This window comes from Balaenoptera acutorostrata, chromosome 13 (genome assembly GCF_949987535.1).
Source record: "Balaenoptera acutorostrata chromosome 13, mBalAcu1.1, whole genome shotgun sequence".
In the NCBI taxonomy this organism is placed as follows: domain Eukaryota; kingdom Metazoa; phylum Chordata; class Mammalia; order Artiodactyla; family Balaenopteridae; genus Balaenoptera; species Balaenoptera acutorostrata.
In genome coordinates this window covers 45,632,244-45,651,382 of record NC_080076.1, presented here as the reverse complement: position 1 = coordinate 45,651,382, position 19,139 = coordinate 45,632,244, and the positions used below count along the sequence as shown (strand labels likewise).

At 38.3% G+C, this 19,139-nt stretch overlaps 1 protein-coding gene and 1 non-coding gene across 8 annotated transcripts in view; one reads left to right on the top strand and one right to left on the bottom strand.

Moving 5' to 3' along the window:
- RNF125 (ring finger protein 125) overlaps positions 1-19,139 on the top strand; it is a 53,062-nt gene that overhangs the window by 33,177 nt on the left and 746 nt on the right. The window contains exons 5-6 of one of the 7 annotated variants that reach the window (XR_449740.2): positions 1,358-1,465; positions 16,991-17,133. Coding sequence is in view for 6 of the 7 variants with exons in the window: in XM_007167041.3 (XP_007167103.2) it covers positions 1,358-1,465; positions 4,003-4,089 (195 nt within the window). In the remaining variant the exon portion in view is untranslated. The other 6 variants (XM_007167043.2, XM_007167042.3, XM_007167044.3 and 3 more) reach the window with 6 other exon arrangements.
- On the bottom strand, positions 16,395-16,501 carry LOC114235736 (U6 spliceosomal RNA). Its single transcript, XR_003621843.1, has one exon. It is a non-coding gene; the product is annotated as a U6 spliceosomal RNA (small nuclear RNA).

Sequence of the window (19,139 nt, the reverse complement as noted above, 5' to 3'; positions counted from 1 at the left end):
ACAATTTGGATGAATCCCAAGGCCATTATGCTTAGTGAAAAAAACCCAGTCTCAAAAGTTCTGGAGAAGAGATCGGTGGTTGCCAGGGTTTGGGAGAGAAGAGGAAGTTAAGGAGCAGCACAAGGGAGTTCTTTGTAGTGAGAGAACAGTTCTGTATCCTGATTGTGTTGGTAGTTACATGCATTTCTATATGTGTGATAAAATTTCATAGAACTATACGTACACACCCCCAAAAGATGAGTTCATGCAAAAAATGGTGAAATCTAAGTCAGATGTTGTCTAGTTAATTGCCAATTTCCTGGTTTTGGTAATGTACCACAGTTATGTAAGAAGTTACCATTTGGGGAAGCTGGGTGATTGTGACATGGTACCTCTCTGCATTATTTTTGCAATTTCTTGTGAGCTTATAAATATTTCAAAATGAAAAAGTTTTATTAGAGAGCCATTAATGGCTATTAAATTAGGAAAATATGTATAAATACTAATACCTGATGCTGGTATTAGTATTTGATGCTGGTGTATTATAATCTGTATTGCTGGTGGCAGTATAAAACTATAGAGTAATATATATTATGAACTGTGAAGTTCATAACTTTGACCTTCTAATCTCCATTTATGGTCATGTATCCTAAGAAAATAATCCCCCCGAAAGTAAACAATATAGATACTGTAATTTGTAATAATAGAATAGCCACATACCAAGAAAACGTCAGTATTCCAAGAGGTAGGTAACTAATTAAATTATGGCACACCTACTGACTGTAATATTGTTTAAATGATAAAGTGATAGGGACTTCCCTGGTGGCGCGGTGGTTAAGAATCCGACTGGTAATGCAGGGGACACGCGTTCGAGCCCTGGTCCGGGAAGATCCCACGTGCCGCGTAGCAACTAAGCCCGTGCGCCACAACTACTGAGCCTGCGCTCTAGAGCCTGTGAGCCACAACTACTGAGCCTGCGTGCCACAACTACTGAAGCCCATGTGCCTAGAGCCCGTGCTCTGCAACAAGAGAAGCCACCGCAATGAGAAGCCCACGCATCGCAACAAAGAGTAGCCCCTGCTCGCCACAACTAGAGAAAGCCCCGCGCTCAGCAATAAAGACCCAATGCAGCCAAAAATAAATAAATTAATTTTTTTTAAAGTGATAAACATACACTTTTATATACAAGATGTGCATATGAAGAAATAAGTGCAATTTTATTTCTTTATGTTGCTTTAATATTTATACAATTCTAAAACAATACCAAGGTATGGCCAATCTAAAATTCATTTTGTTGAGTGGTTATTTAATTTTTTAATTCTGACAATAATGATTATTTAAAATTCTTCCTTGAACTCTTGATCTTGTTTATTTCCAGTTCTGTCCACTTTGCCGTTTAGTACCTAATGAGAATCCAAGCAACTTCAATGGCAGCTTAATAAGACATTTGCAAGTCAGTCACACTTTGTTTTATGATGATTTCATAGTAAGTATATTTTCTTACTTTTACATTATGTTTTTATGCTGTGTTTAGCTTACCTTTCTTAATCCAAGTGAGTAAGATTGTAGAGGAAAAAATGTGTGTATAGCTAAAATGTTAAGTATTAGCATTAAGTAGGAAATCATAAAAACATGCTGTTTTATAAACTGACTGTTAATAGTAAAGTAGTTACCTGCCTTAGACAAAATCATTTTCTTTGTGATGTAAATAATTAGCCATTGTATAAAGACCTAGATTTCACTTTCACATTATTTTAATTTCTACTCTAGTGCCTCCCAATATATGTTAATAGTTATAATTTTTATGAAGTAAAAAACTTATATAGCTGAGAGGAAATCATATCAGTAAGGAAATGGCTCAGAGAATTTGCGTTCATTTTATAATACACTGAATGGCTAGTAACAGACATGACATTATCAGTGTAGCGAGACACACGGGCTCTATTTTTAATTTAAATTCTATAAAACACAACTCTCGTGTTTATTGAACTTTTTTAAACTTTAAAAAAATTTATTATGAAAAAATTTTAAACATACACAGAAGTAGACAGGATAATATAATGAACCCCTGTATACCCATCAGCTACCCGTCAATAACTACCAACTCATGGCCAATCTCATTATATTAAGGATTTTTTTTAAGATGAAAGAAAAATCTGGTATAGTATGAATAGTTCTAATACTTACGACCGTAGTTTCTGTTATCAGAAATGGTAATAACAAGCAAAAGGTTAACATAACCTTTTTTCTATGTGTTGTCATGTGAGAGTGATGCTTTGTCCCCAGAGTCCCTTTCAGCAAAGGGGTATTGCCTGTCACGGGCGGGAAAATCACTCATAGCCATGCTCTGAAACAGTACATTTTAGTGTCACGTTTATCTAAATACATGAAATGTTAAGGGTTAAATTTGAATTTGCATATAATTTTCACATGATTTTGACTATTTTTATGCAATCTCAAGATGGAATTTAATAATTGTTGAAGACTGTCATTGGAAATTTTTCTCCGTGCTTTCTGATCTGCCCACTATGATTATCCAGATTCAACACAGGGAACCTGGATTCTGACCTGGGTTTCAGTAACAGCCCTGTCACAGCTGTGTGACCTTAGGCAAGGTATTTAACATTGGAGCCTCTGTTTGTTCATTTGTTAAGTGAGGAGAGCAAAGTACATACTGCTTCCAGAAGCTCTTGTGGGAATTAAATGAGATAACGCATGTAGAGTGATTTGCACAGTTAGGGCACGGATGTTAGGCAAACTGGAGATGGGGAGAGGGTAAATGGGAATATCAGGACCACTTGAAGAATCAAACAAACCACACTACAGAGGCTTCGTATTCTTTCCTCCGTCTCTCAAATAATGTCTTTTCTGGCCACCAAGGCACACAAGCCCTCAACAGAGCCATGTGTTCTCATTTTTCATAACACGTAGGGGTTCCTCTTTATCTTAGCTCCATAAGACATTCTAAAAGCCAAGTTGATTCCACGCCTGTCTTGGCTGTTCATGTTCAGTCCATTCTTCTCAAGATCATTCAAAGTATGACCCAGGGCTGGTCAGGAAGAAGCCACTTTGATGAGAATACTTTCCACCCACTCAAAACCGTATTCTTGGATGTGGAAGTGAGGTTGAAACAGTGTTCTTTGTTTTGATTTTTTGTTTCCTAAACTACCAAGTATTATGCTAGGCATTTTATGCAAATTATCTCATTTTATTCCTTGCAGCAACTTCTGTGAAGTGAGTGCTATATCATTATCCTTACTTAGCTATGAAATATCTGATGCTCAAAGGTTAATAAATTGCCTCAGAACAACCTGGCATTGAGTCCAAATCTTGTGCTCTGCTGTGCTTTATAGCTTTCCTTTGGATTTTATTTATTTGCTCTTATGTTTTAGAGTGGACTTCCAGTAAAGATTTTATTTCATTTTTTTAGTTTATTGGCGAAGAGGAGATGGACTGCAGAGGATGAGGCTCTTAATACTTTTTGCTTTATTTATAGAATGTGCTGACCTAAAGTTTTGAATTCCATTTTGACCATAGGGAAGCAAGGAGAAAGAGCGTTTTGTTTTCAACCTTTTTTTTTTCAAAACTAGATATTCAGTAGTACAGCTGGGATTGGTGAGTCCTATGGGAATGTCTTAACTTTACGTGTCTTAACTATTACATGTCTTATCTATGGGAATGTCTTAACTGTTACATGTTTACGTGGAGCATAGCACTCTGACAGGATTTGTACTGTTGACTAAAAACTACTAGTTAGATCAGATAAAAACTTTAAATTCCAGATCAAAACTATTTTACTATGACTGTAGCTAGTTGATTGATAGGCAGTAAAAATGAAATAGAAAATGTACAAGCCCCAAAGCAAAAGTCCTGGGTTCTATGAGTTTTTGTAGAAACTTGGACTAAATTCAGGGCTTCACTTTGCAAAATGAGGCATTGTCTTAACTCTCATCCTCCAATTTCTGAAAACTGTCATCTCTGTATGTTTCTAATTATTTTTCTAATTATTTTTCTTTATTGTAGGATTTTAATATAATTGAGGAAGCTCTTATTCAAAGGGTTTTAGACCGGTCACTTCTGGAATATGTGAATCACTCGAACACCACATAATTGTATTAAAAGAAAAGGGAAGGAGACCGTACAATTGCACCATTTTTTTCAAGATGCTGCTTGAAGAATTGGAGGGAAACTGTCAATGTTTGATGGGCAAAAAAGTGTACAACCCAGTTGTATGTTTGTCCATGTTTATTGTTATACTGCATTTTAAAACTGCTTTCATTTTGGTGGTTTAGGCCTGTTTTACATTCTTGAGTTTCTCAGACACTTAACAGCAAAAAAAGTCTCCATCAGCCATTAATATATGGAAGAGAACATAAGGCTGAGTATGTGGGTGAGGGATCTTTATTTGCTAATCGGATGACACTGTGTGTAATGCTACATATTGATAACTTTCCTCATGGTTGGTCAAAATAACTAATCTTTGTTCTATGGAGAGTGAAACAAAGTGTGGTCATTCAAGGAAATGTGAAATCTCTTCTAGAGTTCACGTTCTAACTGCTAATAGAATAACAGGAATAACCTTGTATGGAGTAGGAAAGGAAAGTTTTGGCAGTTGACAACGTCCATTTAATCAAATTGTATAACATAATACTGTAATAAAATAAATTTCATGTTAGGAATGTATACTTAATGCTTTGACTTTTTATAACTGCACACATAAGAATTTAATATTATATTTTTCAAATATTTGTAGCTTATTATTTAGAAATATTTCTATAATACAGGCAACTTCTTAAGAACCATCAGCTGATATTCACAGTAGAAGTAGTCACATCCATAATTTTTAGTGGAAAATCCTAAGGGCTTTGATTTTTTTTTAATTTTATCTTTTAGGAATATTATAAAATAAACAGAAATACTGAAAACCAAACAGAAAATGTATAGCTTATTACATTCTCATAAGGAAACATTCTTTTAGAACTCTGCCAGTCACCTTGGATGTCTTCTATGTGTCCTGTCACAGTTAACAAACCTCTTCCTCAACCCCACAAAAGTAAACACGACATTGATTTTAATAGTACTCACTTCCTTGCATTTCTTTCTTAGTTTATCCCCCAAGTGTGTGTCTCTACACACTAGCTTTTAATCGTACCCATTTAAAATTACTTTATTAAATATATCTCTTAATGTCTGTTTTTAATTTCTGGGTTTCTCCTTCTTTCTTTTCCTTAAAATTTACCTATTGAAGAACCTGGTTTTATAAATTTCCCACTGTCTATATTTTGTTAATTGCATACTCATGGCACAATTCAGCATGTTCTTCTATCTTCTGGATATTGACACATGGATCCAGAGATCTGAGCAGACTCAGGTTCAACCTTTTGGCCAGACCATAGATCATGGTGTATTCTTTCAACAGAGGGCACAGAATGTCTGGTTCTCTCTTTTGTGATGTCAGCTGAAATTGATACTCAATGCCTAGATCCATTAATTTGTTGTGGGTTGGAGAATATTCTATCATTTCTTTTTCATTTATTAGTTGGAACATTTTTATAAAGAGATGTTTCCCCATATCTACTATTTGGTTAACCAGTGGTCAAGTTCATATAGGAAAGGGAAAATAAACTTGAATTTTCCCCTTTATTTACCAATTTTTAAGATAATAAACTTGTTTTCTATCATCCTCTGTAGATCACTTTTTTTAAGTGTTGTGAACTCATGGATTCAAATGTATTTGATAGGCTTTAATCCATTTTACATATTGCCTTATTAAAGCTCAAATTGTCCTATCTTTGGTCATTGGGAACCTTATCAAGTTGACTCTGAGTGCTTTTGACACTACTCTAGCAGTCTTTAATGGCTTCCTTGTAGTCTCATATGACAGGCTATTCCAGGCTCAACTTGTATGTTTCCTGCCCCAGACCTGGTATCCGCCATTTCTCTTAATGAGCCTGGTTACTTTCAGTGAGAAATAGTGCTTCAAAACTGTAATTGTGACTGTTAAGTTCATTGCGGCTATACTGGTCTTTGTTTCTAGGAGAGAGCTAGGAAATATCCTTTTTTTTAAGATAAAACACTTCATTCATGAGTTTATTTTGATACTTGCAAATCAAATTAAGTACTACAGGGTTTTTGCCTAATCTTTTCTATTACATTTGTGTCTTTTGCTTTTCTCTACTGAGAATCCTGGTCTTCAAGGACACGGGAATATCCCACAATTATTCATTTCCTTCGTCTACTTTATGCATGCAACAGTCTCAGAATAATAATACTAATAAACCATCACCAGTATGATAGCTGGTACAATTAAAAATGTTTTTCATTTGTTCTCCCTAATCTCCTATTTTTTAAAGTTGTACTATATCAACATTTTTAAGGAATTCCCTGGCGGTCCAGTGGTTAGGACTCTGTGTTCTCACTGCCCAGGGCCCGGGTCTGACCCCTGAACGGGGGGAACTAAGATCCTGCACAAGCTGCATGGAGCGGCCAGAACAAAAAAAAACTTTTTTTGAGAACCTATTGGTGTAACATACAATACTCCCTTCTATCCCCCATTTAGCTAAGTTCTTCAAATACCTGTATATTTAGTGCTTGCTACCACTCCTTATCTGATGGCTCTGTTTTTCATATTTGGCTCTCTAATGACAAATCCAGGACATAGAATAATATTTCCATCTTGAGAATAATATTTGCATCTTGAAGGCAAGCAAAGAAGCTACGAAGACGCTTGATTTCAACTCCTGAGCATAAAATGTTACTCGGTTGTGGTTAGCTTCTTAATTGTAATCGTCTATAAACTTCTTTGTTCCTTACACATAAATGTAGTCATAGTCATGTTCCCCAAAATTTTCTATAGTAAATTATCCATTACTTCTTAAAAGCCTTGCTTACCATTCTGCCATCCATCGCAAGGTAATTAGAAAAACGTAAAGCTGGGTGAAATCTAGAGGGCCATATTTCCTCCCTTTTAGATACTGGTTTCAAGCTTGCTTTTCACAGCTGCTAACAAGTAAGAACAGATTTTTAGTTTCACCACCTCTCTTCCTACCGTTTGGATGGCTCAACCAATAAAGCAAAACCTATTGGACAACAAGGGCAAAAGGAGAGGAACTTTTAAGAGGTAATCATTAGATTGAAAATATAGTCCTGGAAAAATAAAAAAATATATTTCTGAGTATTAGTACTCACTATCCAGAAAATAAATTTTTGTTAATTCAGAGCAATACAAAAGGCATCTTTAAATCTGTAAAACTTGAAAAAAACTTCAAAACTTAAAAACTGTATTTTGAGTAAAGCTTTAAGTCACCTGCCACTGTTAAACCTCAGTGCAGCAATTCTACATCCTGTCCCTGGATATCTCTTATGATAATTTTGCCCCCTACGGGACAAACCAGGTGCTGGCCACCTGAATTATTTTGCCTTTTGAATTATTTTGAGTTCTAAAATAGTGAAGTGCAACTATTATTCATTGTTTCACTGTGCCTTTAAACTTTTATTAAAAGGAATTTTTTAAAAAAAGGAATTTATAATTCATTGTCTTAAAAAATGAAAACCAATATTTGAAGCTGTTGACTAAGCAAAAAATTTCACTCCTTTTTTTTAATAGCACCTCAAGATGCCAATTTTTCAAGGCCTTATGAGGGAAAAACTGATTCACATGTTATTCTTTAAAAGCTAAATTCTTCTAATCCTACAAAAACCTATGGAGATTTTCCTTTTACATATTTTTTTCACCCAAGTTTCTAAAACGTATATTGAGAAATTGGATTGGGAATCTACAGTGAAGATAGTTCCAGGTCAGATCTTCTAAAAGATCCTGGCTCTAATGATGTTACTTTATTACTTTTACTGGGTGCTAAGTGTCCTTTGTTTTCAAATGAGCTTACAACAGTTACTGAACACGTTTAACATATAATTGGTACCTTCAAGTAACATTGAAGTTATTTTAAAAAGTCACTAAGAGATTCATCCTTTTATTATTCAACTGCAAAAAATAAATCTGTATAATGATCAGAAATTAAAATGTACAATTCCTTTTCTTCTGTAAATATGTATTATTGTGAGAAATAAAGAATGGCAGGACCATTGCTTTCATTAAAATATCTGCTGTGTCTGTTCTTAAACATGGATCTTGATAATTTTTTACATCTAATACCCTTTCATGCTTTTAAACCTCATATGTTTTTTATTTTTTTTATTTATTTATTTTTTTAAAATATTTATTTATTTATTTATTTTTATGGCTGTGTTGGGTCTTCATTTCTGTGCGCGGGCTTTCTCAAGCTGTGGCTAGCGGGGGCCACTCTTCATCGCGGTGCGCGGGCCTCTCACTATCGCGGCCTCTCTTGTTGCGGAGCACAGGCTCCAGATGCGCAGGCTCAGTAATTGTGGTTCACGGGCCCATTTGCTCCGTGGCATGTGGGATCTTCCCAGACCAGGGCTCGAACCCGTGTCCCCTCCATTGGCAGGCGGATTCTTAACCACTGCGCCACCAGGGAAGCCCCAAACCTCATATGTTTTTTAAATTGTCATCTTTCAGCAATATCTATCATGAAAATATACTTTCATTTAGGCCAGTAGTTCTCAATCGGGAGCAATTTTGCCTCCCAGGGGACATTTGACAATGTCAAGACATTTGGGGTTGTCACAACTGTGATGTGCTATTGCCCAGGATGTGGATCAAAGCCAGGGATGCCACTCAACATTCTACAATGCACAGGACAGCCCCTCACAGCAAAGGATTGCCCTTCCTGTCAATCGTGATGAGGTTTAGAAACCCTGGTTTGAGTCAAGGTAAAGCTGAGCATCATGGAGTTATTATTGGCTCTGCTTCCAAGGGACTCCATTGAAATTTAAAAGGCAAGATGAAGATGAATTTTGTATCTCTTACTCCCTGCTAAATACATACTAAGTTTGGGGTGGCTATAGCTGTCATATGTACCCCAGTTCAGAATGTACTAAAACATAGGAAAGTTTTTTTTGGATTTTTTCACAAGAAGAGGAACAGGCCAGAGCACAGGTCTTAATGACATGACCTCTGGTGACTGTTTGCTGAGTGACATCCGAAAAGATACCAGGAACCCAGAATGGTTTGGGAAGACTTACTTTTATCACTTAGGTTAGAGTTATTGAAGTAAATAAGGTAAAATGGGACTTCCCCGGTGGCACAGTGGATAAGACTCCGTGCTCCCAATGCAGGGGACCCAGGTTTGATCCCTGGTCAGGGAACTAGGTCCCACACGCATGCCACAACTAAGAGTTCGCATGCCACAACTAAGGAGCCCGAGTGCTGCAACTAAGGAGCCAGCGAGCCACAACTAAGACCTCACGCAAACAAATAAAAATAAATAAGGTAAATATATAACAGAGGGACACCTATGTCTGAGATCCTTGAGGCTAAGAAATATTTAAGCTTTTATCTTACGTCTAGAAAAATCATCTGGTACTTTAATCCTGCAGGCTTCAGAGAAGACCATACACGGGTCTTGATTAGGGCTAATCATTGCCCCAAAGCAGCCATTTAAAAGGCCCATGGAACTTCCCTGGTGGTCCAGTGGTAAAGAATCTGCCTTCCAATGCAGGGGACATCGGTTCCATCCCTCATCAGGAAACCAAGATCCCCCATGCCGTGGGGCAACTAAGCCCGTGCGCCAAAACTCCTGAGCTCGTGAGCCTCAATGAGAGAGCCCACGGGCTGCAACTATATAGCCCACTCGCTCTGTAGCCCAGCACTGCAACTAGAGAGAGAAAACCCGCATGCCACAACTAGAGAGAAGCCCGCGCGAGGCAACGAAGAGCCCGCATGCCTCAACGAAAGATCCTGCATGCCTCAGCGAAGATCCCGTGTGCTGCTGCAACTAACTAACACACAGCACAGCCAAAAAATAAAATAAATAAATAAATAAAATGTTTAAATAAATAAATAAAAATAAAAGGCCCAATGGGGACTTCCCTGGTTGTCCAGTGGTTAAGACTCCATGCTTCCATTGCAGGAGGCACGGGTTCGATCCCTGGTCGGGGAACTAAGATCCTGCATGCCATGTGGTACGGCCAAAAAAAAAAAAGGCCCAGTGAAGGTGAAACACAGAGATTGGTCAAGATAGATTAGGTCATGCTTCGATTACAAACAACCCCCAAATCTCAGTACTCACCCAAGGTCTACTGTGGATCTTGGCTCTTCTCCAGGCAGCTGTTCTCCAGCCTCAGAATTCCGCCTTACTTTGATCTCATAGCTTTTGTATATGACCATGTGCCTCTCCAGCCACCCCTCACCACAACGGACTGGAGAATTGGTTACAGAGGTCATCTCCACTCACATTTCATTTGCTAAGGAAAGTCATGGCTGCACGTAATTTCAAGGCATTGGAGAAGTGCAATTTCAGGTAGAAGAGAACTGGATATTGGGATATAATATTAATGCCAACCATGGAGGTACAAGCTGAGAAGAGCTGACAGAGAAGCAGAGGTCCATAGGGGAAAGGTCTTAAAAACATCTTTGAAAAGGAGGGGTGAAAGTCAAAATGAGACTGGGTTTTTAAAAACAGGAAATAATATTCTTTTTTGCCATGGTATTTTTTCATTAATTTTATTCACGATTTGGGATCAGTTTACCAAATGAAAAACCTGTCCGTTTCTCAAACATAAGACAATAATTTCTTTTTTTGAATCATTTTTCTTACTTATTAAAAGAAACACCAAGTGCATTCTCAGTCTTTACCACTGTATTTTCTCAGTATACTTCTTGTGTATCTTCATCAGAACCACTTGGGTTACTTGGTATAACTGCATTTTTCTCAGCCCTCCCCAGATGTACAGAATTAGAATGTCTGAAATTCTGATGGATTCATCAGCAAGTCATCAAAATACATTCAGCTCTATCAATTTCTCATTGTCTCCACGATTACAATTTTAATCTAAACTATCATCATCTCTTTCCTGGATCCCTGTAGTAAACATCTAATTGGCCTCCCTCCACTTATGACAGTATGGACCATTATCCATAGAGCAGTCAGAGAGATCTTCAAAAGCACAAATCTGATCATGCCCCCACCCGCTTCCCACTGCTTAAAATGCACCAAGGGCTTCTCATTGTTACTTGAATAAAATTTAAATGCCTTTTCATTCCCTTCCAAAGTTCCTCATGATCTGGCCTCTGCCTATTTTTCCAATTTCATCTCTACTCTCTCCCTTAATCCCTACATTTCAGCCACACTGGTCTTTAGGTTAAGCACACCAAGATTAGTGGTTCCTGCACCTTGGCACTTTCTATTCCTTCTGTTTGAAAAGCCCTTTCCCAGAGTTTGACATGGCTGCTTTCTAATCTTTAACTCCCAGATCAAATGTCATCTTCTCATAAAGGATTTTTCTCATAATTCTAGCCAAAGTCATTTCCCCCTTTTGTCTATTATCCTATTATAGTTTCTTCTTAACTGCTATTAGAATTTGAAATTAGCTTACATGTTTATTTTCATTTTAATTGAGTGTCTCCCCTCTCTAGAATATAAATTCTTTGAGTGCAGGTATACACCACTAATCTACCCAACATCTTAATGTGCATCTTAAGACAAAATCCAAAACAGTGGCACATGGTAAGTACTTAGTAAATATTTCTGCTAATCTATCATTATAGTTATTGATGATATAAAAACATGTAAAAACATAATGTTTTTATCACATGAAGTTCACATGAGTGATAAAAAATATTAAAACCCTAGTAATCTAGCTCAAAGTCTTCATGAAACCAAGCAGAAGTGTAAATTAATTCGTTAGTAAGAATACCTCAATAGATAAGTGTCTTAGTCAGCTTAGCAGACTATAAAAAAATACCATAGGCTGATAAAAGATTGAAATAATGCCATTTGCAGCAACATGGATGGACCTAGAGATTATCACGCTAAGTGAAGTCAGACAGAGAAAGACAAATACCATATGGTATCACTTATATGTGGAATCTAAAATATGGTACAAATGAACTTATTTACAAAACAGAAACAGATTCACAGACATAGAAAACAAACTTAAAGTTGCCATAGGGGAAAGGGGGTGGGGGAGGGATAAATTTGGAGTTCGGGATTAGCAGATACAAACTATTATATATAAAATAGAAAAACAACAAGGTCCTACTGTATAGCACAGGGAAATACATTCAATATCCTATAATAAGCCATAATGGAAAAGAATATATATATGTATAACTGAATCAGTTTGCTATACACCAGAAACTAACAACATTGTAAATCAACTATACTTCAATTAAAAAAAAAATACCGTATGGGAATTCCCTGGTGGTCCAGTGGCTAGGACTCCAAGCTTTCACTGCTGAGGGTTTGGGTTCAATCCCTGCTCAGGGAACTAAGATCCCACAAGCCACAGGATGTGGCCAAAAAAGAAAAGAAAAAAAAAAAAAATACCATAGGCTGGGTGGCTTAAACAATAGACATTTATTTCTCACAGTTCTGGAGGCAGGGAAGTCCAAGATCTAGGTGTCAGCAGATCTGGTTATTGGTGAGGGCCCTCTTTCTGGCTTGTTGATGGCCACCTTCTTGCTGAACCCTCACATGGCAGAGACAGTGAGCTCTGGTCTCTTCATCTTCTTATAAGAGTACTAATCTGCTCAGGACCCCATCTAAACCTAATTACCCTCAAAGATCCACCTCCAAATACCATCACATAAGGAGTTAGGGCTTCAACATGAATTTTGGGGGACACAAACATTCAGCCCATAACAATAAGTATGCAATAATATAAATATAAATAAGAATAGAGAGAAATAGCTAGTAAAACACATACAAAACATGCAAATACAGTAATTAAAGATATTAATTTGAACTCTATAGTGACATATTAATTATTTTTCTATCTTAACACAATGTCTGGCATAGTGTAAGCTCTCAGTAAATATTTTTTGAATCAGTCTATTAGCAAATTTCTCAACTGATGGTCCCCCATGCAAAGAAGATGTGGAGGAAATGGCACACTGGGGTGGTGGTAGTGGTAGAATTTACACATTACAAAGCAATTTGGTAGTGGCATCTTACCTCTCCTTATAATAAATTTCATAATTTCTCTGAGAAGACTTCTTTGAGCCATCCAAGCAGAGTCAATCACACCATCCTTTATATCACTAGACCACATTATCTCTGGACCACACCTCCATTGCTATAGATACCATATTATATTTCTTTGTTTATATGACTGATACTCATGAGATTGGGCATTCCTTAAGGGCGAGGGTTACATTCACAGGGCCTTACTAGAAACTCAATACATGTGTCTTAGTTTGCTAGGGCTGTCATAACATAACACCATACACCGGGTGGCTTAGACAGAAATTTATTTTCTCACAGCTCTGGAGGCTGGAAAGTCTGCCATCAAGGACCTTCAGGGTTCAGTTTCTGTTGAGGGTTCTCTTCCTGGCTTACAGACAATCACATTCTCACTGTGTCCTCACATGGCAGAGTGAGCAAGAGATCAAGCATTCTAGTGTCTCTTCTTATAAAGGCACTAATCCCGTCATGAGAGCGCCACCCTCATGACCTCATCTAACCCTCATTACCTCCCAAATGTCCTGTCTACAAATACCATTACATTGGGGATTAGGGTTTCAACATATGCATCTGAGGGGGACAGAAAATCAGGCCATAACAATATGTTTGTTGAATGGAAAAATGAGTGGTTGACAAATGGTTCAGAATACTCATGTTAGCTCCTCAGTATATCCTTTCCTCACTAATAAAGTCTATATGGGGAGTAAAATTATAGTGAAAAGAGCAACTTTATGTCTGAATTTGCTCATTACTATTTCCCCAGAACTTAGCACAGTGCATCTATGGGCATTCAATAAATATCTGATGAATAAATTAGTGAATAAATTGTAGTTTGAGAAGCATAGGCAAGATGTTCTTAACGAATAAAGTCTTCAAGCCAGATACAGCTCTTCTTCTTAGAGATACACTTGTCAAGTGAGCCAAACTACTAGGCAGCTTCTCTCCTAGACAGAGTTTTAAAGCAGTGAGCAGTCCAGTAACATAGCTCCTACAGGACAAGCAGTATTATTTCACCTTCATTCAGTGATATTAGAGGTATTGCACTAATTCTGAAGGACAACTGTACATTGTATTTTACAGTTGCTGAGTTTAACTTGCTCCAGATTATACAGTGTAGTAATTTGCTGCAGAGTTACTGTAGACAACTAAATAAAACCCAGGTAATCAGATAAAATGAAGGAAATGTTTAGTTCTTATATCTACTATATTTTGATATGCCTCTAAATGTATTTCACCTTGTCCCCTTGACACATCCTTAATACATGCAAAAAGGTCAAAGTCTTATATATAAAATCATACTATGCTTTGACAGTATTTCAAGAGTGTGTTCTCCAGAAATTTCAGTCTCGAGGTTTTTGATTTTAAAACTACCTTAGGGGGATTCCCTAGCGGTTCAGTGGTTAAGACTCTGCACTTCCATTGCAGGGGGCACAGGTTCAATTCCTGGTTGGGGAACTAAGAAACTGCAAGCCACGTGGCATGGCCAAAAATTTGTAACGAAATTTTTTTTCCTAAAGTAGTCAAACTCTTAGAAACAGAAAATAGAATGGTTGTTGCCAGGGGGCAGAAGGAGGGCGAAAAGAGGAGTTATTCAATGGATATAGAGTTTCAGTTTTGCAAGATGAAAAAGTTCTAGAGACCTGTTGCATAACAAGGTACATATAGTTAACACTACTGAACCATACAGCTAAAAATGGTTAAAATGGAGTTTTTTTAAAATTTATTTATTTTTGAAATTATTTTATTTATTTATTTTTGGCTGCACGCGGGCTTTCTCTAGTTGCGGCAAGTGGGGGCTACTCTTCGTTGCATTGCACAGTCTTCTCATTGCGGTGGCTTCTCTTGTTGCAGAGCACGGGCTCTAGGCGCGTGGGTTTCGGTAGTTGTAGCACACAGGCTCAGTAGCTGTGGCGCACGGGCTTAGTTGTTCCATAGCATGTGGGATCTTCCCGGAGCAGGTCTCAAACCTGTGTCCCCTGCATTGGCAGGCGGATTCTTAACCACTGTGCCACCAGGGAAGCCCAAGATGGAAAATTTTATGCTTTTTTTTTTAACCACAATGAACAAACAAACAAACAAAATTGGTATGTGGGTAAACCAAATACCAATTTATATACCGAATATATAGTTTCATGCCACTCAGTTTGGGAAATTACAATTGTTGGTGAAATTTAGGAAAGAAATATCATGTCACTGGTGAAGCCCTTGAGGTTTCAAAAATAAAGTATTTAAATATAGAGACTGAACAATGCTTCTCCCTGTTGCTTTTTTCCCCCCCACCCCCAGGTCTCTCTCCAGACTTCTGATGAAACTTAGAGCACACAGCTTTGTTTGCTTGTTTCTTTCCCCATTTGCAGTTGCACATTCTCTTAGATATTTACTGATTTGAGTTGCCAGTCTGAGTTAGCATCACTTCTTTATAGGATTTTTGATGGAACTCTTAGGACAAGAAGGCAGTTCTTGTTTTTGTTACGGGTACTGTTGAAACCGAGCAGGATCCTGTGGGACCCTCCCAGGTACAATAGCCTTTCTGTGTCTCCCCATTTCTTGTTTGTAGGAAAAAGACTTCAGCCTCTTAGACATTCTTGGAGTTCCAAAGGGCAGATTCAAACTGTTACTAATCAGGGAAATGAGGGAATGCAGAAACAAAGGAAAGGCAGTCAAGAAACAATAGTGCAGCAATGGGGCAGGGTTCTGGTTCCTCCTAGGAGGAGATATGCATAGCAATCTGGTATATATCTCTGAGTTCTTCTGCAGAAACTAAGGCCCCCATTCAGTGTGGAGGATGGTAACCTCAGGCTGGGCACAAGCATGTGGACACCAGAATGATTGGAGCCAGAAGGCTGATAATTGGGATTCCTGGAACGCCACCCTGTTACCTTACCACCAACCAATCAGAAGAAAGTCACACACCCTGCAGCCCTCCTCCCAAATTTTGCCAATAAAAAGTCTTCCCCAAAAACCATAAGGGAGTTTGGGCTTTTTGAGCCTGAGCTGTCCGCCTCCTTGCTTGGCTCTGCAATAAACCTTCTTCTGCTCCAAACTCTGATGTTTTTGCTTGTTTGGTCTCACTGTGTACCAGGCACAGGAATTTGGGTTCGACAACACTGTTGTTGTTTTTCACACTAAATGTCCTGAGCTTAAATAATTTCGCATTTGGGGACCACCAGGAGGGAAGGGTTTGCCTGAAGCAAACTAGAGGACAGACTTCCAGCAAGTTCCAACAGCACGGCACCACAGTGACTTCTCTGCCATCCTGTGAGCCACAGCTGGGCCCTCTCCAGCATGGTCTGGACAAAGGTCTGGAGGTGGAGGTAGAGTCCTTCTTTGGGTGTTCTATCTCAACCCTGTATTATTATTTTTTTTCTTTTAAATATGGAATGCATCATGAATTCGGGTGTCATCCTTGCACAGGGGCCATGCTAATCTTCTCTGTATTGTTCTGATTTTAGTACATGTGCTGCTGAAGCAAGCACTCAACTCTATATTCTTTAGAGTTCTCTTTTTTTACTTTAATTTTTGTTGGAGTATAGTTGATTTAGCATGTGGTGTTAGTTTCAGGTGTACAGTAAAGTGAATCAGTTATACATATACATATGTCCACTCTTTTTCAGCTTCTTTTCCCATATAGACCATTACAGAGTACTGAGTAGAGTTCCCTGTGCTATACAGTAGGTCCTTATTAGTTTTCTATTTTACCTATAGTAGTGTGTATATGTCAATCCTGATCTCCCAATTTATCCCCTCCCTCTTTACTTCTCACGTTAATCCCCTAGTAGAGTTAAAAATTCTTAAAAAAAAAAATTCTTCATATTAAACTTTCTCTGTTCAAATAATTGTCAGTTCAAATCTCTTTCCTGATTGGACCCAGACTGAAAATCAGATACTGTTAAATTTTCCTGAGTACCTTCAATGAAGTACAACAAGAAATTTGCATGCTCTCATTGAGATTTTCCTGGATGCAGGTAGAGAAAAAGAAGAATTGGAAAGTGAGAATGCTGAGGTCCAAATCAAGAAAGTAATCATCTGCTGGACCGAAGTGAAGAGCTCAAGTTCCCTGATTCACTTCCCTTTGTGTGTGTAAGATTACAGCGTTGACTGAGAAAGGGTGAGATCCTGGCCACTGGGGAGGAATGAATGGAGGATTTGGGGTACCCTGCCTCGCTGAGCTGTACCACAGTGCCACACACTGGCTCCCCTCCTGACAAACAGGATGGCAATGCCATGGCAAAGTATATTGGACTGGAATTCAGTCTGGGGGGTAGAGTGATATTCTAGAAGATAGAGAGCAAGAGTTCTCTGCCAGCCCAGCCAGTTTCTTCATCTACACTGTCCTGAGACAAAGTTTGTCAAACAGAGCACCCTGGATATGTGTTATCCCCAGAGTTGCTGCTAACAAACAGAAAATCTGAGGGTCTCCTAGCCTTGTCTCTTCAATTTAGCAGCCCCATGACCTGACACATTTTTTGGTGTTTACTGTGAGGAAGTTCCCCTAAAATGAAACTGATAAACAGATGACTATGGTTTTATCAGAAATGTAGCACCAGCAGAAACCCAACCTGTGACAGGCCTGTGATTCATTAAAATCAACGGGGCAGAATTTACCAAAATTCATCAAACTAGGTGATCAAAGTAGGTGCATTTTATCATACATAAATAATACTTCAATAAAGTTGATTTTTAAAAATAAATAAAAAGTAAAAATAAAATCAATAGGGCAGAATGTCCTAATTCCTTAGAGTCTCAAGAAGAGTCTCATTTTGGTACCCCAATACCTTTAACAAAAAATGAATTACAAATGAGATAGATCCCTTCCTTCTCCTTAGACAGGCTAGTCTATGCTAACGTCTTTTTAGGTGTTCCCCTGGCAACAGTAATGATCCCAGCAGGTAATATCAGAGAGCCAGATTCATTGACAACGGGATTCGCACCACTCTCAAGTCGACCATGAGACTCAGTGGTTCTCTGCTTTGCTTCATTAACTCTGTCCAACAGCAGACAGTACACACTCTATGGTTCCTTCTCCTTTCTCCATGTTCTAAATGGAAATTCTTATTGTAGTTGTATTTGTTTTGCATTGTGGCACATGAGAGGTGGTTGATAGGGATTACATTTATGATTTAGCCTAAGACTGCAGGATGGGACTTCCCTGGTGATCCAGTGGGTAAGACTCCAAACTCCCAATGCAGGGGACCCAGGTTCGATCCCTGGTTGGGGAACTAGATACCACGTGCGTGCCTCAACTAAGAGTTCACATGCCGCAACTAAGACCTGGCACAACCTAAATAAATAAATAACTAAATATTTTTTAAAAATCATTACCATATGCAGAGAGTGAGAAAGCAAATGTGGCAAAATATTGATTAAAAAAAAAACACTGCAGGATGATGAGATATTAAAACTGGACCAGGGGAATTCCGTGGCCATCCAGTGGTTGGGACTTCCGTGGCCATCCAGTGGTTGGGACTCCGCGCTTTCACTGCCAAGGGCATGAGTTCAATCCCTGGTGGAGGAACTAAAATCCCACAAGCCATGGGGCACGGCCAAAACAAACAAACAAAAGCAAACAAACAGAACTGGACTAGATTAAGACTCAACTAAAGGAAGAAGTAAGAGATATTGCACTGGAAAAATAGTAGTCTTGTGACATTGCCTCTAGAAGCACAGCTGGAAGGGGCTTTGGATTGTCTCCTTTTGAGGAAGTACAAATGCATATGTATTGAGGGGGAAATGGCTGGAATAATTAACTTTAAGAACAGAAAGAAGAGTGTTTATGTTCTGGACTGTTCTTCTATTTCCCTAAAAATTAGGCTTTGTTTGCTTTTAAAAACTGGTGTCAAGCTTTTGCCTCCACTGTTATACTGGAACTAATCTTGTAGTAGTTGCCTTTCTCCTGGCTGTGAGCCCAGGACCGAACAATGCCCAGAAGATGTCAATAAATGTTTGAAGTAAATGAAAGAAAAAAAGGAAAAAGAAAAAGGGAGGAGGAGGAAGGGAGAAGGTGGGTAGGACAAAGGACGGGGAGAGGGATTTTTTTCTTCTATAAATTTCTCTCAAACATCATCAAAGAAAATTTGGAATGTGAGTTGATTTGTTGAAATCTCTTGCCATTTC